Source organism: Petromyzon marinus (assembly GCF_048934315.1).
Source record: "Petromyzon marinus isolate PM22_M1 ecotype Great Lakes invasive population chromosome 84 unlocalized genomic scaffold, UKy_Petmar_22M1.pri1.0 chr84_unloc.4, whole genome shotgun sequence".
Lineage (NCBI taxonomy): Eukaryota > Metazoa > Chordata > Hyperoartia > Petromyzontiformes > Petromyzontidae > Petromyzon > Petromyzon marinus.
Window position 1 is genome coordinate 1,396,856 of NW_027422641.1, and position 26,707 is coordinate 1,423,562.

The following is a 26,707-nucleotide window of genomic DNA, read 5'->3' on the forward strand; positions in this document are numbered from 1 at the left end:
GGAGTATCAAGTGGTTGTTTCTGTATGGAGGGAGAAACAGCTTGGCGGATGGTATGGTCAGAGTATCCGTTTCTCTTGAGGGCCAGGTGTACATGTTTTAATTCACTGGTCAGGTGGTGTTGGTCCGAAATGCAATGTGCCCTGTGGTATAACGTTTTGATGAGATAATTATTTTGAGCTGGGTGGTGGTGGGAATCAGGTTTCAAGTAGGAATCTGTGTGGGTGGGTTTCCTGTAGACCGAATGCCCCAGTGAGCCATCAGGTCTCCTCTCAAACAGAACATCCAAGAATGGTAGCTTGCCATCTTTCTCCACTTCCATGGTGAATTTGATGGCGGGATGTCTAGAATTGATGTGGTGTAGGAAAAGGTTCAAAGCTGGGAGGCCATGTGGCCAAATGACGAAAGTGTCATCCACATATCTCTTCCACAGGGAAGGTCTGAGGGTGGAAGTCTGGATGGCATCTGATTCAAATTTCTCCATGAAAACATTGGCTATCACTGGTGATAATGGAGAACCCATGGGGATACCCTAATTTTGTTTGTAGAAGCTGCCATTCCAAGTAAAGTAGGTAGGTATTGGTGAGGCAGTGTCTAATCAGCGCAGGTGTATCGGGGTCTAGTCCATGTTGGACCAAATTTTCAATTATTTCAATGGTATCAGGTACCGGGACCTTGGTGAACAGGGAGACCACATCGAAGCTTGACAAGGATATCGTCAGGGGACAGTACAACGTCTTTGACCATAGAGACCAAATGAGCTGAGTTAAGTACTGCTGAGGTTTTGCCAGTGAAAGGTAGCAAGGTATCTGACAGAAAACATGCTAGCTTATAGGTAGGGGAGTTGATCGTGGATACGATGGGTTGTAGTGGAGTGCCTTCTTTATGAATCTTGGGGAGACCATAGAATCTAGGGGGTCTTGCAGCAGAAGGTTTTAAGGAGGGACGTTTAGTTGGTTCGATTAGGGAGGTCGAACTTGTGATGATCTTGTTGGTTTTTATAGTTAGGCTATTAGTAGGGTCATTTTTAATGTTTGAGTAACTTCCATCGTTGAGTAGGTTCTGGATTTTGTTGTTGTACGAATCTTTATCCATAATTACAGTAGCGTTGCCTTTGTCGGCTGAGAGGATGACTATATCACTTCTGGTTTTTAAATTCGCGAGTTCAGAGCGTTCATTTTTGCTTGTGTTGCTAATGGGTTTCTTAGCATTATTCTTAGCTCTTTCGGTAAAGTCACGTTGAAGGGAAACAATAAAGTAATAAAATATATATAAAACAATAAAAAAAATTCTCACGTTTCGACCATAACACAAACGGTCGTCATCAGGGTGTGTCGGTTTGCATAAATTTATTTATTTTTAAACGGTGCATTTATATATTTATAAAAAACGTCAGCGCCACGTGCAGCGATTTGGCAGTTTATTTAGAAGGACTAGTCCATCTATGTTCTGAAAAGAGGAGGGGGGAGACGAAAAATTAATGTATGCTGTCTGAAAGCCACTGTAAGCGTGAACAATCAATTAAGACCTGAAATGGTTTATCAAATCTTTCCAATGATTGCTAAGCCAGAATCCATTTTCTCGGTTGAAATTGTCTCTGTGCTTGTATATGTGGATAGCCTCATGAACGAATCTCTCATGGTAGCCAGATGGCTTACAAAGAACACCGTTTAAAATACACCGTTTAAAAATAAATAAATGTATGCAAACCGACACACCTGATGACGATGGTTTGTGTTATGGTCGAAACGTCGTGAGAATTTTTTTCTTGTTTTATATATATTTTATTATTTTATTATTTCCCTTCAATGTGACTTTACCGAAAGAGCTAAGAATATGAATTACTGCAGTCACGAAAGCTTTAAATCAACATTTCTTAGCATTCTTAGGAATAGTGGATATTTCAGCTCTCGCAACGTCAGCTTGGATGTGTCCTATGCCTTTAAGGGCCGCATCGACCTGAAAGATATCTACAGGAATGTTTCGGGGTGACAGCAAAATTTAGCCTTCTAGCCAGTACTGTTTTCAGATTGTCCGAAATCGGGGTGCTACTCTGATTAATGACGATTTTGTTAACGTCTAGTTTTGTTATATGTGGGACTGGGTTCTTCTTCGATAGGTGGTTGAATTTAGAAATCAAGTTAGCTTTGTATTTGACTGAAAGTGAATCGGCAGAAGAAGCAGTCATGTTGTCTACGTGGTTCCAATCAGCAGGTGACATTTTTGTGTTAGCGTTAAATGAGCTTGTAGGAGAGTCTTGTCTAAAGTATCGAGTCAAAACGGAGTAGTCTTATCCTCTCTGAGATAAAAGATAGGCTGGCCTTAAACAGAATCTGTTTAGAATTCGGTGAGGATACAGCAGCAGATGTTAGTGTGAAAGCGATGGGTATTACCTTGTTGTCGCGGCATCTTTTGAGGAAGGTCAGCGTCTCGATGAGCTTTGACTTATTGTCCCGTTGTCTGTTGAAAGCGCTAACAGATAGGTGAAAGCCCTCCCCGTAGAGGTTATCAATTCTAGATTTGAAGCTTTCGTGACTGCAAGGATCCATACTCTTTGGTTCTATTCGGTAAAGTCACGTAGGTAAAAAAGAAAATAACAAAAATCGCGACGTTTTGGCCACAACACAAGTGGCCTTCATCAGGTGAAGGGACCGTGCTGTCATGAGGACAGCATTGGAGTGAAAACAGCCAAGCCCAGGTCGTGTCCTTTAAGCTATGTGGGAGGAAGCAAAACGCTTGACAAAGGAATTAGCATATAAATGAGCATGATGTACGTAGGAGGTGCATGGGCCATGATGGACCAGGAGCGGGTGGGGACCATGACAGACCAGCAGCGGGGGGGGGGGGAGTAGAGTGAGTGAGTGGAGTTAGTGAGTGGAGTGAGTGGAGTGAGTGAGTGAGTGGAGTGAGTGAGTGGAGTGAGTGGAGTGAGTGGAGTGAGTGAGTGGAGTGAGTGGAGTGAGTGAGTGGAGTGAGTGGAGTGAGTGAGTGGAGTGAGTGAGTGGAGTGAGTGAGTGAGCGGAGTGAGTGAGTGAGTGGAGTGAGTGTGTGGAGTGAAATATGCAGCTGTGAAAGTTTGGAATACCACTACTTGAAGAAAAAATTACTGTACCATTGAAAATTTGTTTAATGTGTGGTTTGATTTAGAACATCTTTCCAATGATTGCTTAATTTGAAATCATCCTCTCGGTTGAAATTGTGTCTGTGTTTGTAAATCTGAATTGCCTCGTGGACAAATCTCTGATAAAAACCCGTGGGTTTGCAGAGAACCTTGGTATCGGAGAAAACTATATCGTGATCACCCACAGCGTTGTAACAGTGGTCAGCTACGGCAGAATTCGTTCTGCCGTGTTTCAAATCTGATTTGTGCTCGCGAATTCGGTCGCTGCTGGTCCGTCATGGTCCCCACCCGCTCCTGGTCCATCATGGCCCATGCACCTCCTACGTACATCATGCTCATTTTTATGCGAATTCCTTTGTCAAGCGTTTTGCTTCCTCCCACATAGCTTAAAGGACGCGACCTGGGCTTGGCTGTCTTCACTCCAACGCTGTCCTCATGACAGCACGGTCCCTTCACCTGAAAGGCCACTTGTGTTGTGGCCGAAACGTCGTGATTTTTGTTATTTTCTTTTTTACCTACGTGACTTTACCGAATAGAACCAACGAGTAAATGCTTTTTTTCTATATTTCACCATTACGCCCTGTATGGGTTGGTGAAGCGAGGGGGGGCAGGACTGATTCTTCTTCACTCGACTGCTTTCAGGCCATGGGTTTGTCGTGTGGTGCATCTAAGCACTGCAACTGCTCCACCTGATATTCCTTTGCACCGTTGCACGTAAGATATTCTATCGCAATGGATTTTCCAGATTAAATATTTTCTAAAATAAAAAAATGCAATGCAGGAAAAACAGAAAAACTGCCACGACACGGTGGGCAGGTGTGAGATAGAATGGATTAAAATGATCACGACTGAACACCCATCCCGAGCACACCGTAGTGGTGTTCACTTCATCTGGTGGCGAGATGTTAACGAACACCTTGTGAAAGGCCCAAGGCAGATCCCTGGGTTTGATCTTCCAAGAAGCTCATGGTCCACCCTAAACCGCATCCACTGCACAAACCATGGCAGATGCAGATAGCTGATGCACAAATGGAAAATTAAAAACTCTCCAGTGTTCAACTGTGGTCATCCAGAACAGACCAATCAACATACAATGAAGCAATGTCCGATCCACATGACAATGACACACTGCGCTACTCTTGACGTGGTTATCTGGCTTGACCACCTGAATGTGAAATTGTAGTTGTTACTCTGCATCTACATCAGCCATCTGAAAACAGAAGACAAAATGATAGGGGAGGGAGGGGTAGAGAATGGGAAATGGAGAAGCGGTGAGGCTTTAAGAGAGGAACAGAATGAGGTTAAGGAGGGGGACTGCTTAATGTGCTGGGGAAAGTTATTCCAGTGGAGGTGTCCAGAGAGAAGGATTGGGCGTAGGGAGATGGAGGGACAGGGAAGATTGGGAATGGAGAGGACGAGAGGGCACATGGAAGGAGATGAGGGGCAAGATGAGGTAGGGCAAGGCCCTAGAAAGATTTGAAGATGAGCATCAGGCATTTTAAAAGGCAGCGGTAGTGAACGGGAAGCCAGTGAAGTTGAAGTAGGAGAGGTAAAATGTAAAAAATAAATGGTAGATTGAAAATAACTTGTGTGGAAGAATTTTGTATTTGTGGAGGAGAGTGAGGGTTGATTCAGGGAGACCAAGACGACGAGAATAACAGTGGTCCAGACGGTTAAAGATCAGAAAATTAACTAGGAGTGGGATAATAGTGGGAGGGATTAGTGGTATAGTGGGCGTGGCAAGCTGTGAAATTGGCAGATCTTAATGGTAGTGGGCTGGGTTAGTGATGAAGTGGGTTGGGCTAAGTGAGGGAGTAGGCGGGCCTCGTTGGGGAGTGTGCGGGTCTCATGATGGAATGGGCATCCCTAGTGGTAGAGTGGGCGGTGCTAGTTGGGGGGGGGGGGCTCTCTGTATGATTCTCTGGACGTTTTCGTGAGTCTGTAGCTTTGAGTTGATATGAGTCTCTTTGTGAGTGTGTTTGTCGAAGCGAGACTGTGTGCCTTGTGTGAGTCTATGCATCCCTGTAAGTCTCTAGCTCAGTGTGAGTACATTTCTCTGTTTGTCTTTTTGTGTCTATATGAGTCTTTATATCTAAATGTGAGTCTGCGGATATCTCAGTTTATGGGTCTGTCTGAAACCGAGTGTTAGTGGAATGCATTTGACTGGTAGCTCTGTGATATCCACTTTTGTGGGCCGCTATCGAACACAAATGCTTGCACTGCACCGTGAGATATCCAAACATTATGTTATTAGTCTCGTGACACCATTAGTACGGTCGATGATAGCATTGCGCACAATATCAAAACTATTCAATAACATTGAAATATTTAAATGGCAACGCCGCATGAGTAACCAGGAGAGTCCTCTTGTGAGTTACACCGAGTTTGTATTCTCCAGCACGTAGTCCATGCGAGAAGTTAGAATGCTTGACAAGCAAGAGAAGCAAGTGGAGTCAGACAAATGGACATTTCCTAAACCTCCTGCATCAAAAGCTCAACGCGCTGACACTGGGAGCGGAGGAGTGGAGTCGCTGGGAGTCTCTTCTCTGTTCCCGTGTTTCATCATCACCATCTAAACCACGGCTACCCCCACACACAAGTACAACACAGATCCCCCATATACAGTACACACACACACACGAGGAAACATACACAGATTCCCCATGTAGCCTCCACAAGCTGTATGGGAAAGTCCAGTTAGTTAGCGCCTATTCAGGCTGACATGGCACACGACGGTGTGGTGTGGCCAGTGCCACGCTCGGCCACCTTTGTCTCCCCAGTGCTGATGTTTACACACTGCGATGGATACTCAGTTAAGGCTGAGTATATAAATATAAATCTACACTTAATAGCAGAATCTGAACATTTATACTGGAGTAATGCAATGAGTGCAGTAGAGATAGGACAAAAGTTACAACAACCAATACAATACAACACGATAAGAGTGCACAGTAAAGTAAAGGTGAACAAATCACTTAAAATATACAAATGAAACTAAACTCTTTTTTTTATCTTACCAGGAAAGGCCCAGAGCTATTATCTAATTTTTCAGAAGCAAGCCACTAATAATAGCTCGAGGAAGTGGATTATCACGTGAAAATTTATAGCAGCAAATACATGTAAACGGATGTTTCTAAATATGGAGAGAAAAACTGGAGAACCCAGAGGAAAAAAAAAACAAGTGACCACGGAGAGAACATGCAGACTCCAACTATACAGCAGGTGTCAGGGTCGAAATCCAACCCCTGAACTCTTGCATACCAGGCGAGGAAGATGACATCACACCACCATGGCGTTACTTAAACAAATACCTAAAAGTATGCAAGTTCAAATTGCATCAGTTCCCAAGCTTGGGAAAGGCAGTAAAACAACAGCAATAAACATTCCCAGACCACATCCAGACAATGACAGTCTGCCAATAAATGTATACATTAAAATTGAATTATTGATACGTTGTTAAGCATTTCGAGGCTGAAGTGCTGTTATTTGGTATACAGATGTGTATAATCAAAGATAAGAAATATCAAGTGTATTTGTTTAGCCAGGTTTTTAACCTGGATAGTTTCAATTGCAAGTGTGATCCGAGGCACCAAAATCAAAAACTAATCAATTAGAGCAATGAAAGAGAATTCAGAGTAAAACAACTTTATAACAATCGTTAGTACATTTCTTATATCTGAAGTCGGCTTGGAAGATTATTTTTAGACCGATCATAGCGCAACTGAAAGTTAAAATGCATGAATATAAAAAAGATAGAGGGTGAATATTGAAGTCATACATAAATAGACGAGGATATCTGCATGAGTGTGATACACACCCCTATGTACGCACATTCATGACAAACATTCCTACTCAGTGAAACAATGGTGAGCTGCCAGACCATTTAAAAGCCACCGACACCCCTTCCACATGCCACCAACATCGCTTCCCTATACCACATATTCATAAATACACTTACACATTATTACACATTATTGGAATCACCACACTCATCAGCATCTTGGAGTCGCGTTCACCCTTGGCTCCATGTGGAGCTCACAGAGAAAGCTCCCAGCTCATTGTCGTCTCAGAGTCAGGGTCGACGATCGGAGCGATGGAGGTAAAATGAGCCGGGCTGCTGTTCAAGTCGTGCGTGGACCAGCTCCATCTGCTGCAGGGCCAGCACGGCCTCTCAGCTTATATCTAAATATCCAGGCCTCCTCGGTGAGTCCATCTGCTCCTCAACTCCTGCTTCCCTTCCTCACTGAAGCGAGTGCCATCCACCCTGCAGCAAGAGAGAGGTTCACGCTGACGCGGGTTCACACAAAGACCCACGCAGCCCCCACAACAACCATGCTGGATGAAGGTCTCCCCATGCCATGAGAGCTGTTTCACCATACTTCACCACGCGGGTCAGTGCAGGCCTGTGATGGCAAGGACTGCAGATCTAGGATCGTAGTGAAGTACAACGGTGGATTGTGCTGCACACTGCAGTCTGTTGTCTGCAACTTAGCTCTGCTGCCTATAACTCCTGTGGTTATGTGCGGTGGTCACCCGTCTCAGCACTCCAGGCTAAAGCCTGCTTATCTTGCAGATTTAAGATCAGGCGCATTTCCAGTCGTTTGGTCATGTTCATTGGTCTGATAATGAATATTGTCATTATTTGGAGGAGCGGGGTCAACCAGGTGGGGTGTTGGCTGTTGTGCTGTTCGGTTCTGTGTTGTGTTGCATTGTGTTTCTAAGTTTGCCATTTTTTTCATTCTTACCTGATGATGGTTGCTTGTGTTGCAATCGGAACGTCTATTCTATTATTATTATTTGATTTGATTTTCTACGTGACTTTACCGAAAGAACCAAAGAGAATATTAAATGCACTGGAATACACTCCACTACTCACTCCACTTCTGGCAATGGCTCTCTTAGCACACAAACATGGTGTGAAGGTCAATTTCCAAAACGTTGCCTTTTCCATATTTTCTCCTGCTAAGGCCACAGTGTTACTGACGAATCTCAGTTGTTTTGTTTGTAGCAACAATCAGAGCGCGTATGAGACACAAGCTGCATAACTTACCCGAGCTTCCTCAATGCTTTGTTGGTGATCATGATGTCATGGAGAGCTGGGATCGATTTGTCCGTCAGTGAGCACTCTATCAGACTACAGGGAGAGAAGAGGCACTGAGTGGGGTGAAACTGGAAAATAAAAGTGTACACACTCACAAGAAATGGAGAGCAACTCAACACCTTTTAGTACAATAAGGGTGGAAATCTCGTAGAATCAGCTAAACAGAGGGAGTAATCATTTCGGACCCAGGAACGCAATCCTATTTGTCTATTAATTGTTTAATGTGGCTTTGTCCAACACGGCATTTTACAGGAACGTAACCCACCGCATTTGGCGAGGTCTGCAATATTTTGTATTAAAAATCGCGTTTGTCCATGCAAGGCCACTAGATACAGGCAGAGGAGCCAGAATATAAATCTGAATATTTATTTATATTAGAGAATCTGAAAAGCTAAAAAGCTCTTTTTCACAGATGTCCACGTAACCCATCACGAGGCAAAGGCTAGTTTAAACTGTATATTGGGTAAGGATCAAATAATGTTCAAATGTATCGGGTTGGCGAATAAGAGCCATTGGTGATTTATGGCTTTAATAAGAGTCAGGTTGTGGTGTTATTAATGTAAACGTATGGGTGGGCAATTAATGTCAAGATTGCAGCCGTTCATTATATAAAATTCTTAATTGTAATCTATGACATTAAATACAGATGATCATTGATTATATCCAGAGCGTGCCTATCTGGGTTCCAACATCCGATGAAACCGGTAAAACCGCTCCAAAGGCTGAACCAGTCCGGCGATCGGCACAAAGTGCGTGACAAAACAAGCAGCTATGCTTTATTTCAGTGTCAAATAATATATACAGTTCATTACACACTACATACAACAACTTAAACAATGAAAATACTCCACGTATATACATGTTTCATGACTAATAACTAGTCATAGAAACAGAAAATATAAAGTGCGATCTGGCGAAAATTGAGTGGAATTCGGCATTCACCAGAGCACCGGTCTGAAGGCTGCATCAGTCCAACTATTGACAAACACAAGTTGTTGTTGTCAAGCACAAGTTGTTTAACAAGAGCATAGTACACCCCATGCAGAGTCTTTGATATTGGAGTGGTGAGTGCGGTTAGTAAATGTTGTGGCCGAAACGTCGTGATAATTTTATAATGTTTTATTTTTATTATTTTATTATTTCCATCCTACGTGACTTTACCGAAAGAACCAATAAGAGTAAATAGTCACTTTTTACAGCAGAATATTCATTTTGTCTTTGTATATTTACTTTTAGCGATTTTTAGATCGCAAACTATTTAATAACACTAAATATATATACAGAACACCTAAAAATCTAATCGTATTTTTAGCTCTTTCGGTAAAGTCACGTTGAAGGGAAACAATAAATAATAAAATATATAAAACAATAAAAATTACATTATATATTTTATTATTTTATTGTTTCCCTTCAACGTGACTTTACTGAAAGAGCTAAAAATATGAATTACTGCAGTCACGAAAGCTTTAAATCAAAATGTAATCGTATTTAAGAATATGCAAAAATAAGATATTTTAAATAATTATGCGATTATCTGGTTGTGTTTGAAAATCTGGCTGCCGGATAATCGATGATCTAATATATTAACATAATATAATTTAAAACAATATCATTGGTTAGAGTTGGTTATGTGACAATTGTAATTGTATTGTTATTTAATAGTGGTTAACAGTGCTGTAATAAGTGTGGCAAATAACTTAATTGATAAGTGCATAAAAATTATGTTAAAATCGACGTTAAAATACAACATTATTATGCTACTGAATATCTTTGTGTTTTGTGTCTGTATATGTGTATATATTTGTTTAGGCGTACTTATATAAGTGTGTGTGCATCAGGACATTACTCACACTAACGTCTCCAACCTCCCTTCTCTCTCCAACATCCCGTCTGCTAAAAGTCGGAGGCCGCTGTCTCCGATCTCGTTGCGACGCAGCCTAAACCCGGGTGGACGGGAGAAGAGACAGCGCTGACTCACTGAGCCCACGGGAACCGCGGAGTGAAACACGCGGTGAGTGAGGGACACTCACAATGGCGGTGCACGTGATCACAGCACACACCGTCATGAGCAAAGCTGCTCATTGTTTAATGCTTCTGTTAGACATTTTATATATAATAGGTGGCATTCACAAATATCAGTTTACTCACGATCATCCATTCAATTATACTGCACTGTACCTTTATAATATGAAGTGTTTGTGTTTATATAAACACAAAGTTACAAGAGAGGATCACACACAAGTGAAGTACATTTTCATCGAGAACACAGGGAGATGTTTTCAATTAATGTATCTGCTAACAATGTTGTGAATATTGCTTTAACCTATGTGTTAAACTAAACAAATGTGTTAAGATTACAGTAAAACATTTTTAAAGTGGACTCGATTAAGCAGGACAGCAAGATTAAATGTGTTCACATTCAAATGTTTACTTGACAACGCGTTGCACCAATAATTAGCAGTTAGTGCACAGAGCACAAGTGAGAAACGAACAGCAGAGCTTACCTGAGAATCTTCAAACCTGTGTTGGCCTTGAGGATGACACTGAGAGAGGAACCCGACTTGTCCGTCAGTGAACAAAGATACAGACTGCAGGAAGAGAAGAGGTGGTTAGTCGGGGCAGAGGGGATGGGTGGAGGGTCTGGGCACAGAGTGGGGGATGGTGAGGGGTGGTGGTGGTTGATGGGACAGTGGTTGAGGGTCGTGTTTGTGGCTACTGTGCACAAATGAACCTCGTGTCAACTTTAATAGGAGCTTGCAAATAGCAACTGCTGTTTAGATTTTTGGGTTGAATGTGATGTGTGTGTGAATGTCTACTATGTGTGCATTTGTGTAAGTCCATCTCTATACGTGTTTGGTACATGTGTATCTTAGTGCATGCATATTTGTGTGCATGCACGTGGGAAGTAGTGGTGCAGTGGTTAGCACAGTGAGCCACAAACCTGGTTCGATTGCCGCTCACGGCGAACTTCATTGATGAATATCTAAAACGGCCATGGACCTCACCTAGGTCGACTCAGCCTTAAATTACTACCTGGTGTAGTAAGTAAACATCAGTTGGCTGAGTGTGGTGCTGGCCTCCCAACCCCTCATGTGTCGTTCTGGTCTTCATTAGGTGTTCCCGAACAGTACATGACCCAAAAGTCTGCTAAAAGTTATCTGTAGAATCTCTGTGTATGTATATATAGATCAAATAATCATGATTTATCTTCGATATTGCATCATTCTGTAAGCGGTCACATCTGAAAGCGTTTCATGTAACATCTCATCACAATGTAATTAAAGGAAACCCCCAGTGACAACTGTCTGGCACAAGGTAACTTAGCACCTGGCCTGCATATCGGCATTTCCACAACAGCTCTTCCAGTAGCCTCTCATTCCTAATTTCCTCAGAACATCCTCCCATTTCCGCATCAAAAAATATATACAGTACATTATACACTACATACAACTTAAACAATGAAAATACTGCACTTATATACATTTTCATGACTAACAACTACAGTAATAGAAAGAGTAAATATACAGCTTGATCCGGCGAAAATTGCGTGCAGTTCGGCGTTCGCCAGAGCACCGGTCTGAAGGCTGCATCAGTCCGGCGATTGTCAAACACAAGTTGTTGTTGTCAACCACAAGTTGTTGTTGTCAAAAACATGTTGTTGTCAAACACATGTTGTTGTTGTCAAACACAAGTTGTCAAACACAAGTTGCCAAACACAAGTCGATGTCTAACACAAGTTGTTGAACAAGAGCGTTGTACGCACATCACCCCATGCAGAGTCTTCGATATTGGAGTGCTGAGTGCGGTACAGTAAATAGTCACTATTTACAGCAAGATATTTATTTTGTCTTTGTATATTTAGTTAAGCGATTTTTATATCGTAAACTATTTGAAACAGTCAATATATATGCAGAACACCTAAAAACATAATCTTATTCAAGAATGTGCAAAAACAAGCTATTTTAAATAATGATGTGATCATCTGGTGTTTTTTGAAAATCCAGTACCCCTCCCCTCCGATGCTGCTGGATAATCGATGATCTACTGTATTAACACAATATAGTTGAAACAATATCATTGGTTATAGTAGGTAATGTGACAATGGTAATTGCATTGTTATTCTTTGGGTCTTTCGGTAAAGTCACGTAGATAGAAAAATAATCAAATATTATTTTCTATCTACATGACTTTACCGAAAGACCTAAAGAGTATGAATTCCTGCAGTCACGAAAGCTTTAAGTCAATATGTAATTGTATTGTTATTTAAGTGGTTAACAGTGCTGTAATAAGTGTGGCTAATAACTTAATTGATGAGTGCATATAAATTAAGTTATAATCGACGTTTAAATACATTATTATGGTATAGTGAGTATATTTGTGTTTTGTGTCCGTATATGTGTATATATTTGTTTAGGTGTACCTATATTAGTGTGTGTGCATCAGGAAATTACTCAACACTAACGTCTCCAAACTCCCTTCTCTCTCCAACATCCCGTCGGCTAAAAGTTGGAGTCCCTTGTCTCTAATCTCGTTCTCACTCAGCCTAAACCCGGGTGGACAGGGGAAGGGACAGCGCTGACTCACTGAGCCCACGGGAACCGCGGAGTCAAACACGCGGTGAGTGAGGGACACTCACAATGGCGGTGCACGTGACCAGAGCACACACGTTCATGAGCAAAGCTGCTCATTGTTCAATGCTTCTGTGTTAGACATTTTATATATCATAGGTGGCATTCACAAAAAGGAGTTTACTCACAATCATCCATTCATTTATACTGCACTGTACCTTTATAATCTGAAACGTGTTTGTGTTCATAAGGGTGTTGTTTTGCAAGACCTCATCTTACAAAAAAGACAAAGATCCCCCGTGTAGCCTTAACAGACTGTAGGGGCAAGTGCTGTTAGCGAGCACCTATGAAGGCCGGAACGGCACACGAGGGGGTGGGTGGTGTTGTATATGGCCCTTTTTCCACAATTAAAATCAATAATAATATTTGCCGATATTTTTAAAATAGTAACTGAAATAAATAAATAAACACCGCTACGACAAGGACCAGCAAACAGCAACGGGAGATCGTAAAAAGGTCGTTTAAATAAATAAATAATAGCCTCCGGGGCAAAGAGAGGTTAGCGACTATCTGCAAAATCTCCAGATTGCCAAAGGACAATTCACAAACAAACCTGTTTGATGTAACACAGCCGCCCGGGGTCACCAAGAGGGGAGGGGGGCAATCACGCGCGCGACCGCGGTGAGACAGCGGACGGGGAGGGCATCTGTTTTTTCTCTCTCTCGCAAGAGACGCGGAGAGAGGAGAGGGAATTTCACATTTAAGCTCCGCAAAGGACAGCGAGACAGCGTTCGGAAGAAGACATCAAGCCAGCTCCGAGGCATGGCCTCGAGACATTAGCTATGGGTGCTGTGTCCCGCAGAGAAGAGGGGCGAGGGGACGTTAGGTGCTGAGTTCGGCATGGGCAGACAGAGTATCGCTGAAAGTTATTATACATTCATCCTGATGTTTTGAGTCGCTTGCAGAATCGAGGATTGCGATAAGCTGTATCATACTAAGCTATCAGAGTTGTGTAAGAGGTGTGCAAATACAATTTTCAAGTTTTGAGAGTGAGCGACAATAGCACACTCGACAGTTCAACAAGACAACAGCTCAGCAAGCGCCAGAAGAGGGTGGCGAGCGGCAGGCTCCAAGGGGGCCCCGCGATCAACCGAGGATGTGAGGCTGGCAGAGTAGCGATGTGCCACCGAGTGTGAGTTCAGAGCTGAAAGAAATATCGCTAAAAGACTTTTATTCTACATTGAGTGCCAGCTGCCAGCAGCCAAGCGTGTGCTGACTTGGCTCATCCAGCAATGGAAAGAGCCTGACCAGCCGCCCATGAGCAAAAGAGTCAGCGAACCAGCAAAGAGCGCGTTCGAGCATCTCCACAGAGAGCACGTGCGGCGCAGCTACTACATCAGTGGAAAGAGACCGTATCTGCCAGCACGAGCAGCCAAGCCGACGCCCCGAGCAAGAGAACAAAGCAGTTCGTATAACCCTCCCCCCACACTCTCACCCTCACGACGCATCACCCTGCGTCTGTTTCACGAAGACACACAACACGCATATCAGGACAATCAAGAAGAGTGACATTCCAAGGTGCTGATCGTGAAGAACATTGCTGCCTATTGAGTTACGTGGATACGGTCATTTAGAAGTATCTCAGTCGTTCGTTTTCTTTTAATGGCATAATCTTGCCGATGAATCCATTGACGTATACTTTTGCCTTTGAGAATAATAATTGTTTTGACTGCCTTTTCGCATGAATATCGTCGGATGAACTACTAAGGACTTTTTATTCGTATTTTCCATATGCTCGTGGTACCCAGAGGAAGCAATCAATTGTTCCGTTACCCAATTAACAACGTGATTATTGAGGGTTGAAGAGATGGATCAATGAAATGAACATTGCCTGTAGTACTATGCTGACAATTTCAAGTACAAAAATTTCCATATTAGAGTGTTAAGGTTTTTGTGTAGAATAGCGTGCCTGCATGTTTTAACGACTCTCCCTATCACCAATTAAGCTCGCGTTACGCAGTGGAATTAATGATATGTGCAGTTGTCAAAGTGAAACAACGCAATCGTTGATGTTTACTGTGTTGATGCTGTGTTGAAAATTCCGAGCTTGAGAGTTCGCATATCCTTATGTTAAAGTTTTGTTTAGAATAAAATTGATTAACGCAGAAGTGGTTGCGTGTGTCCTTCCTGATTTCGTGCGTAATAATCTTATTTATAAGAACTGTATTCTGCGTTGAGATCTCAATTTGGAGACCTGACATAAACACACTAATACACTCAGTAAATGTTAAAACGAGAATAATTGTATTATACCGATCGATAATACGAAGTTAAACAAGGAAGCCGAGCTGACTCTGGCATGCTCACAGCACCTGTATAACTTCATACGAAGAATTGTATTATTCCGATTGATAATCCGACCCTCGTCAGCGAGGCGGGGCCTAATCATAATAACGGATTGCAATAGCATAATCACACACACGAGCATTAATGAATATGATTATATCTCGAATTAGCATAATTTATGTGCATAATTGCATCACCTAACATAATTGCGGATAATTACGCAAATTCCAAATTTCATTTAATTTTTATTATTTTCATCAAAATTTTCACAACCAACATATACAACAGTGACCTACACCACCCCGACCGCCTTTGTATCCTTAGTGGCAATGTTTACACACCGCACCAGGTCCTCATTTGAGGCTGAGTCGACCTAGAGGGAGGCCCAGGTCCGGTTCAGATAATCGTCACCGGTGTTGGTCGTGAGCGGGAATCGAACCCGGGACGCCGGGTTCATAGCGTAGCGTAGCGCTAATCACGACACTACTACTCCTCGTCTACACACCTACATACACACACAGTAACGAAAGTAAATAACGCACATACATGCGTATATTCACTAATTTGTCCATGGCGCACTCATATCACTGGATGAATTGCGCCTCATGAATGTGAATCCTTATTATATGAAGATTCCTTGCATTCATTTTCATGTAAAAAAATACTGTCACATTAAAACTGCAGACTCAAACAGGGGTGTGTAAAGTGTGTACATGTGAGTGAGTGTGTGTATATTCATATATGAGAGTGTGTATATTAGTGTACATGTGTAGTGGAGTAGGAAGGTGCATAGTGGAAACAGCGTGATTACATAACACAGACAGTACGGGTTATGTTGGGTCAGCCTGTAGCGAAGGCAAATACAGTGCAGGTTATATTAGGGCAATTAAGCTGGGTGAGCCAAGGACGGCTGTGATTGGCTGGAGCTGTTGCCAAGTCTAGAGTCGCGCCTAAAGGTCTGGAGGAGAAGCAGGTGCGAACGACGAGGAGCGTGGTTGGGACGCGGACTAATTAATTGGGGAGTAATGAGAGCGGGGATAAATTGGGGGGTCGGCAATTGGAGCGAGGTTGTTGAAGTTGGAGAGCTTGGAGTGAACAGCGGGGAATTGAAGTTGGAGTCAACAGCAGGGAATTGAAGTGTGGAGAGCTTGGAGACAGAGAGTGGAGAGACAGAGTTTGAGAGACAGAGTTGGAGATGGAGCATGGAAACAGCATAGCGATAGCAGAGCTGAAGAAGAGAAGCAGCCAGCAGTGGAGAGAGCGTAGCGATGGCGGAGCTGAAGAAGAGAAGCAGCCAGCAGTGGAGAGAGCATAGCGATAGCGAAGCTGAACAGAGACGAAGCAGTTAGCAGTGGAGAGAGCATAGTGATGGTGATAGCGGTGAACAGAGACAAAGCAATTAGCAGTGGAGTGAGCATAGCGACGGTGATAGCGGAGAGCGGAGACAAAGAAGTTAGCGACGGAGTAAGCGAAGTAATCATGGGGAGTGGAGAGACAAAGGTGGCGAGCGAGTCGAGTGAAGCACGGTGAGCGAGCCGTGACGACATGGATACTGTAAAATATTGAGGACATGCTGAAAGTTGTAAATAAAGCGGTGTTCGAAGAAAGACAAAAGTTGTCCGAGTGAAATCGAACACTACATTTCGTGTCAGAGTGACTACGAACCATGCCGAGATGTCAAGGAAGGCGGCCAAGAAGAAGAACGTGCCGGTGGACTCATCCGACGACAGCAACGACGAGGACGTGCTTGCCCGTGTCCTGCCAAGTGGCCGATACTCCTCCGGAGGGCCTGGTTGAACGAGAGTCTAGAGAATGAGACAGCGGTTCGAGCGAGGCCGAGACCCCCGCACCGTCGAGTGATTGGAGAGTCCTCATGGCCCAGTGGGAGGCCAGGATGGCGACATTGACGGAGGCGTTTAACTGCTTTGTGACATCGGACCAGATGCAACCGACGGTGTCAAGTCGACCAGCAGATGTTGCCGCGGGGTCGGAGCGATTGGAGAAATCCGACGACGATGAAGCACCACCATCGGGAACAGCACGACGACTTCATGTGCAGCGGTTCGAGCCCAAAGTTGGGGATTGGACGGCATTTACAAGACGGTTCCGAGCAGCTTATCAATCTCTGGAGTGGACTGAGGGTGCCGCTCTGCGGGCACTGCCGACGGCCCTCGATGATGATACCTTGGCGACATTTAATGGATTCCCTGCCACCGTCAGGTCAACACTGGATGGGGCATTCGCGGCAATGAGCAAGGTGTACGAGCCGCGGTCGGTCGCCAAACGTAGATTCCAGCAAAGGAAGCGGGAGGACACGGAATCCCCTCTTGCATTCCGCAGCGCGCTGTTGGCCCTCGCTCAAGTAGCATACCTGGCGATGGACCAGGAGGCCCTGGATTCCTTGCTGCAGGAGAAGCTTTTGCAGTTGGCCAAGGAGCTACGAGTCGTCCTTTCGCTTCCTGACAGCAACAACGACGATGACATGTCTCTACAGATCGCCAGGAACATCAAAGTCAACCTGGACCTCCGCGATGAGCCAGCGGTGGTGGGTGCGCAGCTGCTGTTGCTGAGCGCTGCCGCGTCCGAGAGCGCGGTGGCGGTGGGCGAGGCACCGCCGATTGCAGCGGCGGCCGGGGTGCCACCCGCGGGCATGCTGCGTCGCCCCGCGGTGTATGGATGTACTACGAGTGCGGACGGAGAGGACATGTTGCCCGCGACTGCTGGTGGCGCAGGGGCGGCCTTCCAAGGGCGCCGACCAGCTACAACCGAGGATTCTCCCAGGACCGAGGATTCCGGGTGAGTCGCGATACATTCAATACACGGCCGCTCTTTCCACATCACCAATCTGCGTCATCTCACCCATTCACATCTCATTCGTATGTTGCGCACGGTCAGGACGTGTGGGGCGCGTTGGTGCATCGTGTTTTGGGAGCTGCGCCGGGGTCGTCGGATGTGATGGCACTTATTCAAGGGGTGATGGTCAGAGTTATTGTTGACACGGGGGCTTCTGCGACCCTTATCTCGTTACAAACTTTTTGCTTATTGCCAACTTTGCCCCAGGCCCTAGAACCGGTTGATGGGCCGTGCATAGTAGCAAATGGTGGCAGTCTCGGTATTATGGGTTGTATGGTTGCGACGAATCAAATTGGCGAAGTGAGCGTTACGGGGAATATTTTGGTTTCCAAGGCCTTGGCGGTACCGTGTTTGTTGGGAACGGATTATTTGCAAAGGATGCCACTTAGAATTTCTATAGAGAAAGGGGTGTTTGGAATTGCCATCGGGAAAATGTCTAAAATTTTTGGGAACGTCTTTTAAGCTTGCGGTTGCGAATGCCGTGGTGCAGGCCGTGGTGAGCCGCACCGTTCGCGTTCCGCCTGGCACGCAGATGCTTGTGCCGCTGCGCTTTAAAAAACAGTTGCCTTTCGGCGAGCAACAGGAGGGTATATTGCTGACGCCCTCAAATGCTGTATCACGGATGCCCACTTTGGTAGGGGCTTTGACTATTGTACCGGCAAATTGCGACCCTTTAATACAAATTGTAAACGTGGGACACGAATCGGTCGTCATTCTGGAGGGTACAACGTTGGCGCATGCAACGGCAGCGCCGGGTCCGGAAGGGGAGGCGTGTTTGGCAACGGGACAGAGTGAGATGTTGCCGGGTGATGGAGATGATCCGGACTGGTTGCGAGATCTATATATGCAAAACCCTGAACTAACGCCTGTGCAGCGGTCACGTCTCCATGGGTTTCCCTTTGAATTCAAAGATGTGTTCAGCGTGATTACATGATAACACAGACACTACGGATTATGTTGGGTCAGCCTGTAGCGAAGGCAAATACAGTGCAGGTTATATTAGGGCAATTAAGCTGGGTGAACCAAGGACGGCTGTGATTGGCTGGAGCTGTTGCCAAGGCTAGAGTGGCACCTAAAGGTCTGGAGGAGAAACAGGTTCGAACGATGCGGAGCGTCGTTGGGACACGGACTAATTAATTGGGGAGTAATGAGAGCGGGGATAAATTGGGGGGTCGGCAATTGGAGCAAGGTTGTTGAAGTTGGAGAGCTTGGAGTGAACAGCGGGGAATTGAAGTGTGGAGAGCTTGGAGACAGAGAGTTGGAGAGACAGAGTTTGGGAGACAGAGTTGGAGACGGAGCTTGGAAACAGCGTAGCGATAGCGGAGCTGAAGAAGAGAAGCAGCCAGCAGTGGAGAGAGCGTAGCGATAGCGGAGCTGAAGAAGAGAAGCAGCCAGCAGTGGAGAGAGCGTAGCGATAGCGAAGCTGAACAGAGACGAAGCAGTTAGCAGTGGAGAGAGCATAGTGACGGTGATATAGGAGAGCAGAGATGAAGAAGTTAGCGGCTGAGTAAGCGAAGTAATCGTGGGGGAGTGGAGAGACCAAGGTGGCGAGCGAGTCGAGTGAAGCACAACGAGCGAGCCGTGGCGACATGGATACTGTAAAATATTGAGGACATGCTGAGAGTTGTAAATAAAACAGTGTTCAAAGAAAGACAAAAGTTGTCCGAGTGAAATCGAACACTACACATGTAAGGTCTAATAAATCTGAAAATCTAAATAGGCTCGAGGCTGGATGGTGCTTCTACCCAAGACTAACATGTATAACAAAAGTTGTTGTAGCCTGCGGAGCTGCGTTATGGCAATGGAACAACATTCATCTCTATGCTCTACACCAACCCACACTGACAAGATTGGTGATGTCTGGTCAAATAACCCCCAAGACCTGCATGGTGTGGGAGTGCCTTATCCAGCAGTAGACTGACCAAAGGCTGTACTTGTACATGTGTAGGAGTGTGTGAGTTTATATGTACACTATGTGTACGTTTGTGTGTGTACATGTCTGTGTGTATATACGAGTGTCTTTGATTGTGTATTTATATGCGTTTAGGGGAATGGTGGGAAAGTCGTTGGCACATTACATTACAAACGAAGTGACCTGGGTTCAATATCCGTAAACAGCATCAGTGGTGAGTGATGAAAAAAATTCTGGTCCTGGAACTCCCGTAGGGTGACTCTGCCTTAAATGAGTACCTGGTGGTGTGTCAACATCAGCAATGGGGAGAGAAAGACAGCCAAGGACGGTGCTGGTCAGGGAAGTGCGATCAGCACTTGCCTCAAAAGTGTATGCAGGCTCCACGGGGAGATTGTCTTTGTGCTCTAAAGTGCAGTGTAATAGTGTGTGCTTGTTCCCTGTCACTGGCTTCACTTTCCCCACCAGTTTATATGGGCTACTTGGGGGATCATTGTCTCTTTAATGCTTTACAACTAAGATTAACACCCATTACCAATTAGCTGTCTCTGTAGTGGTGAGCACAATCACTGACCATGATCCACTGTGAACCAGGGGCTTGAATCGGACACGTGGATCAAACCGTTACCCTCACTCTCCACCGCAGTCGCAATCAGGGCTACATTTTCTCAGTATGGCCTAAGGTCACCTCACTCCCTGCATATAGTGTGAGGGCTATCATTATCGCTAATTAAATGTTGCTGAAGATGATGGAAAACTTTACAGCATCCATGAATATGCATAACTTTTTTTTCCTTTTGTACTTTAACGTACAGTGAGTGCAGCATTCACTGTGGACCCACCTACTCACTGTACATTTACTTACCCACTCACACTAATTCACTCATTCACCAACCCACTCACACACTAATTCACTCATTCACCAACCCACTTACACGCCACTCACATCCTCACTTAACTCCACATATTCACTCATCGATCCACCCACCAAGTCACCCACCAACTCAAGCAGGCACGCACTCACTCACCGAACCTCATCCCTCAGTGGATGAGTGGGAGTGGGTATGCGGCTGGAGAGTGAAGGTATGGGCAAGGGTGGGGGATGGGTTATGGAAAAATGAAGGCAGGAGCAGATTGGGGGTTAATGGGAGGTATCAAGGGAGGGGTGAGCGTGGCGTGCGGGGAGAGGAGTGAAGTGAGTGAGGACAATGATGGCAGTGGCAAGGGGAAGAATTTGTCAAAATTTGTGTTCATGCTTGGGCTACGCAAGACCGAGTGTTTACGTGAGAATGGAGTTACATTGTACTGTATGCACAGTTAATAAGTGAGGATTCTTATAGACAAAGATCTGCCGTATAGCCTTAACAGACTGCTGGGGAAAGTGCCGTTAGGGAGCACCTATGAAAGCCGGCATGGCATATGATGGAGTGGGTGGCCAGTATCACGCCCGGCTGCTTTTGTCTCCCGAGTAGCGATGTTTTACACACTGCACCTGGTGCTCAATTGAAACTGAGTTGATATCACGCACAATTATGCACACACAATTTGTGAAGTAGTGAATGCAAGGTGTGCCAGTCTTACACTAGATGTTTACATCTGTGCAGTCCACGCTGAAGCCTCTTCATTTCCTCGGTGCCGATGCCACAGCCGAACAGGTTGAGTGTCTCCACAGGTTCTTCTCGCTGCAGCAGGATCCAGGAGATGGCAGCGCAGTCTGGCAGGGACAGCCTTGTGAATGACAGGTCTATCTCAGTCATGGACCGAGTGACATCACTCAGGGACTTGCGGTCGTGCAGCTCGTGCACGCAGTGCAGGAGACTGTTGAGCCTGTGTTTGTCAACCATCCGATTCTTCATGCTGCGATTGAGCCACTCGATTATTTCCTTTTGATAATCTGCAGATGGAGGATCCAAGATACCCTCAAAGAACTTCCATGGAGTGCTTGATGCCAGTCCACAAAAAAACCTCTGAAACACATCAAACCTCCCATCTTTGCTGTCCTTAATAGCCTTGATGACGTCATTCACTGGCCATGTTGAATGTGACAGATGCAGAGCTATCGCTGCAAAGAATTCCTGCATTGTCAAGTGTGAAAATGAATAACAACTCCCTTGTTTAATGCCCTCACATGTGAACACTTTGTTGATGAATGTACTTCCTAGTTCAGAAGAACTAACAACAAACTCTTCTAGATCTTTTTGGCTGAACATCTGGATGTTTTGCTGAACCCCCTTCAGAGCCATATTGCCAAGAGACGATACAATTTCCTTGGCACAGCAGCTGCCACGTCCATGGTGTACTATGAGCCCAAACACGTATTGTGTGAAGAGGTCGGTCATTGATTTGAGGATAATCTCAGAATGTTCAGACTTTTGTAAATGTTCCTTCAGTGTAATGGCTGCTATATGGCAGAATGAAGGGTTCTGGGACAATGTATTCACTGTTTCATTTTCCTGCAGGAGCTTGAGTGCCCTTTCTGCTAGACTCCTATCTTGGTAAAATTTGTTAAAAAATGCTATTTTATCTTTGTTGGAAAACCCAGTGATTTCAACAGCTCGATCAACATTCACTTGACTCAGTTGTTCCATGGCAATGGGTCTGGTCGTTATCAAGACCGAGGCCTTGGGCAAGAGATTTTCATTCACTAGGGCAGCAATGATGGCTTCTACTGTTGCCGTCTTACGTGGATCGGTGCACGCATTGGCATAGTCAAGGCGCTTTCCAAACTCGTCCAACCCGTCCATAACAAAATGGGTTCTCTCTTGGTTTGCGAAAACCTCATCCGCTTTGTTTCCCAAACATGAGTGCAGCTTAGAAAACAGCTCTGCCAGTGACACCTCTCCAATATCATTTATCTCCCTGAACCTTATGAGCACGATGTGCTCAAAGCGTCGTGCAAATACTTTCTCACCTGACAGCAAGCTGTGCACAATGAATTTGCTCAACATGGTTTTACCGCTGCCTGGAGTCCCCACTACAATAACCAGTCGGGGGTGTGTTTTTTTTCCAATGTGATCAAAGAGCTTCTTGTAAGTAATCCCTTCTCTCTGTGCTCTCTTCATCAGCTCCTCGTGCTGCTTGCCTCTCGCTAGTAACTCGTGCTCCTTGGTTTCTTGATGGCGGTAGTAGGGAACCAGAATTGGCTTCACCATCCTCTCCAGCAAAAACACTGCAGGTTCTCCAGGTCGTGCGTCGTAGTTTCGTGTTAATGATGTCAGCTTCAGCAATAATTCTCTGAAATCATCACCAGGCTTATCTAAATGACACAAATAATTTAACGAGCAGATCAGTTTCACTTACAATAAAAAACATATTCCTATAGCAGACAAATATGTTTAAAATAAACTATGTAAAAAAAGCGTAGCGAATTCATTCACCATGGATAATGCAGCAACATCATGTACATCATGAATTATTGTGTGGAAGTTTTCACGATGTGTATATTCTCCAAATGCAATTTTTATAAACACTGTACCTTTTGTAAAAAAATATGTTTTATCATAACAAAAATGCTACCACCATGTGTCTTGTTTGTTTTGCCTGTGAAAAAGATAGTACCACATTTAGCATTACCGTGTACATCAGCATCATCACAACCTAATTCTATCAATCTGTGTGTAAAATGCACTGCTTGCCTTATCCTACAATTATCGATTTTTTTTTGTCTAGGATGTTGATTTTTTTTTATATTTCACTGGTATTGGGGCTGTGTTTCCTCTCCCATCTCAAGCTGGCCTACATCACGTAGCACGGGGGCTACACTGGTGGAGTGCAGTACACCAGCCACGGTCCTAGCAGCAGAGAAGATGAAGTGCTGTCACTTCCACAAGAACAGACACATGAATCACAACACTCGTAGCATCCCACGTGATACATCGTAGGTTCACTTGAACTTCAACTAATCTGGCTACTGCATCATCAGCAAACACTGTGGCAGCCACTACATTGTGGAGAGTGTCGATTTCCAATGACAAATTTGCTCAACAACTTCCATCAGCTTTCCAAGGAAACATTGAACCCAGTCTCTCACCACTTGGGCAATGGTGACCATGAGTAGCCTGATCCCTCTGTATCTGATCTTATTTAAATTTCTCGGGAATCATATATTCGGAGTCATTATCTCCCGTGGACTTTTTTACAAATGACGAGGTCTACAAATTTGACGTTGAATCTGGAGTGAAGTATAACCAATCCAGTTTCAGTTTCATTTATTTTGTATAGCCCTGTGAGCCATTCGGCTCTTGAATCGGGTGCAACTGCAACAAACAAAACCAGGAACAAGAAACATCTTAAAGTGACTACGCGCAAACAGAAAAATCCAGGAAAAAACAGCAAAGTCTTCCGGAAAAAGCACCGTATATCAATGCTGTGTGCAAACATCCCAGTGGGATGCAAGCCAAACAATTACAACCATAAGACAATTTAGATTAAAGTTATCAGTCTAACTCTGTACTACAACAAATAAATATGGCTAAACCAAAACGTTTTAGAAATCACTAAAATAAAGCTATAAAAGCAATGTAACAGTGATCATAGGAACTAATTTAAATTTTACAATAAAAGATACACATAACATGTACTACCAAACTTTGCAGCCATAGCTTGCTGCATGAGTCACTCCATAACAGCAGGAGTATCAGTAGGAGTATCAACATTTTTCAAGAGTTAAGAGGAGAGAGTAGGTTCCGTTTCATGAGTCAATGGCATTAAAAGGCGGGGTGTCATTAGAAATAGCAGTCATTTCTAGATTTAAAGCTTTCGTGACTGCAAGGATCCATATTCTGGTTCTATTCGGTAAAGTCACGTTAGTAAAAAATAAAACAACAAAAATCACGACGTTTCGGCCACAACACAAGCGGCCTTCATCAGGTGAAGGGACCAGGCTGTCTCGAGGACAGCGCTGGAGTGAAACACAGCCACGCTCAGACCGCGACCTTTAAGCTGTGTGCAAGGGAACAAGGTGCCTTGACAAAGGAATTAGCATAAAAATTAGCATTTGATTGGCCGACTTAGCATGATGAACGGTGTAGAGGTGGTTTACATGCGGGTGCACATTCCGGTTGGCGTGGGGGGGGAGGGGGAGTTTACCTATTGATGGTGTGAAAAAGGAATTTTTAAGAGCTGCGAAAGTTTGGGGTACCACTACTTGAAAAATATACTGTACCATTGAAAATTAGTTTAATGTTTGGTTCGATTTACAACATCTTTCCAATGGTTGCTTAATTTGAAACCATCTTCTCGGTTGAAATTGTGTCTGTGTTTGTAGATCTGAATTGCCTCGTAAACAAATTTCTGATAAAAACCCGTGGGTTTGCAAAGAACCTTGGTATCGGAGAAAATTATATCGTGATCACCCACAGCGTTGTAACAGTGATCAGCTACGGCAGAATAATTCGTTCTGCCGTGTTTCAAATCTGATTTGTGCTCGCGAATTCGGTCAGAGACATGTCGCTTTGTCTCCCCGATATAGCAAGCACCGCAGGTAAAACTCAATTTGTAAACCCCGGGGTACTGTAAGTCAGGAATGACATCCTTCACGGATGGGATCAGATCACGAATTTTGTGTACTGTATTGAACCGGACCTGGATCTTGTGTTTGTTTAGAATTTTGGAAATCTTTTTAGTAACGCCTGCTATATATGGTAGTGTGATGGTTTTCACCGGAGTATCAAGTGGTTGTTTCTGTATGGAGGGAGAAACAGCTTGGCGGATGGTACGGTCAGAGTATCCATTCCTTTTGAGGGCCAGGTGTACATGTTTTAATTCACGGGTCAGGTGGTGTTGGTCCGAAATGCAATGAGCTCTTAAAAATTCCCTTTTCACACCATCAATAGGTAAACTCCCCCTCCGCGCCAACCGGCATGTGCACCCGCATGTACACCACCTCTACGCCGTTCATCATGCTAAGTCGGCCAATCAAATGTAAATTTTTATGCTAATTCCTTTGTCAAGGCACCTTGTTTCCTCGCACACAGCTTAAAGGTCGCGGTCTGAGCGTGGCTGTGTTTCACTCCAGCGCTGTCCTCGAGACAGCCTGGTCCCTTCACCTGATGAAGGCCACTTGTGTTGTGGCCGAAATGTCGTGATTTTTGTTGTTTTATTTTTTACCTACGTGACTTTACTGAATAGAACCAAAGAGAATAGCAGTCATAGCTAGTCAATATAAAAAAATTAGGAGTAAAAAATGTCCACAAAGGAGGAGACATTATACTGAGAAGAGCAGATAGCCAAGGACCGAGCCACGTGGAACACCATATAATTGGGACTTCTGAACAGAAGGCAGTCCTTGCTTGCAAAAATAGGGCTCACTTTTAGAGGGGAAGCAGAAGCAATGGGGAAGTGTGAGAGATGCCTGCGTAGCCATGCCGATTCAATAGGATGGAGTGGTGTGTGGTATCCAAAGCAGCCCAAAAGTCAAGAACTAGAAGCAGCTTCCATAATTTAAGAGAGGTGGTCATTCACCCTCAATAGGGAAACAGTTTCAATGAAATGGCCTTGGTGGAATCCAGATTGTACCAAGTCATGGAGACCAAGGCAGCTGATGGGTTTGCTGCCATGGCCAAACATATTGGGCTTGACACTTGAAAGAGAGCTTCATAGCTCATTATATTCTTCCAGCTCAAATAAAATGCCTGTGTCTGAAGAGGTGAGAGAAAATCACCATGTTTAAGTCATTTGCAAGGAAAGGGAGGTGTAGGATAGGACAGAAATTCAGGAATGTTGGGGTACAGTGTGGATGCAATGTTTTGATACTGACACACATTTCCATTATCCATCCATCCTTTCCTCCAAATTTCTGATCCCTTGTACA

At 44.4% G+C, this 26,707-nt stretch overlaps 2 protein-coding genes across 2 annotated transcripts in view; both read right to left on the bottom strand.

The window, feature by feature from the left end:
* Positions 1 to 26,707, bottom strand: part of LOC142908486 (ribonuclease inhibitor-like) — a 223,359-nt gene that overhangs the window by 183,576 nt on the left and 13,076 nt on the right. The window contains exons 4-5 of the mRNA XM_076059195.1: positions 23,372 to 23,436; positions 21,478 to 23,152 (exon numbers count right to left, since the gene is read on the bottom strand). The gene's annotated coding sequence lies outside the window, so the exon portion shown is untranslated. The remainder of the gene's footprint in view (positions 1 to 21,477; positions 23,153 to 23,371; positions 23,437 to 26,707) is intronic.
* On the bottom strand, positions 6,749 to 12,726 carry LOC142908488 (ribonuclease inhibitor-like). Its single transcript, XM_076059201.1, has 5 exons — positions 12,677 to 12,726; positions 10,725 to 10,808; positions 10,071 to 10,157; positions 8,170 to 8,253; positions 6,749 to 7,383 (listed from the first exon to the last, which is right to left on the bottom strand). The coding sequence occupies exons 1-5, from the start codon at positions 12,709 to 12,711 to the stop codon at positions 7,302 to 7,304; spliced, it is 372 nt and encodes a 123-aa protein (XP_075915316.1). The 5' UTR covers positions 12,712 to 12,726; the 3' UTR covers positions 6,749 to 7,301.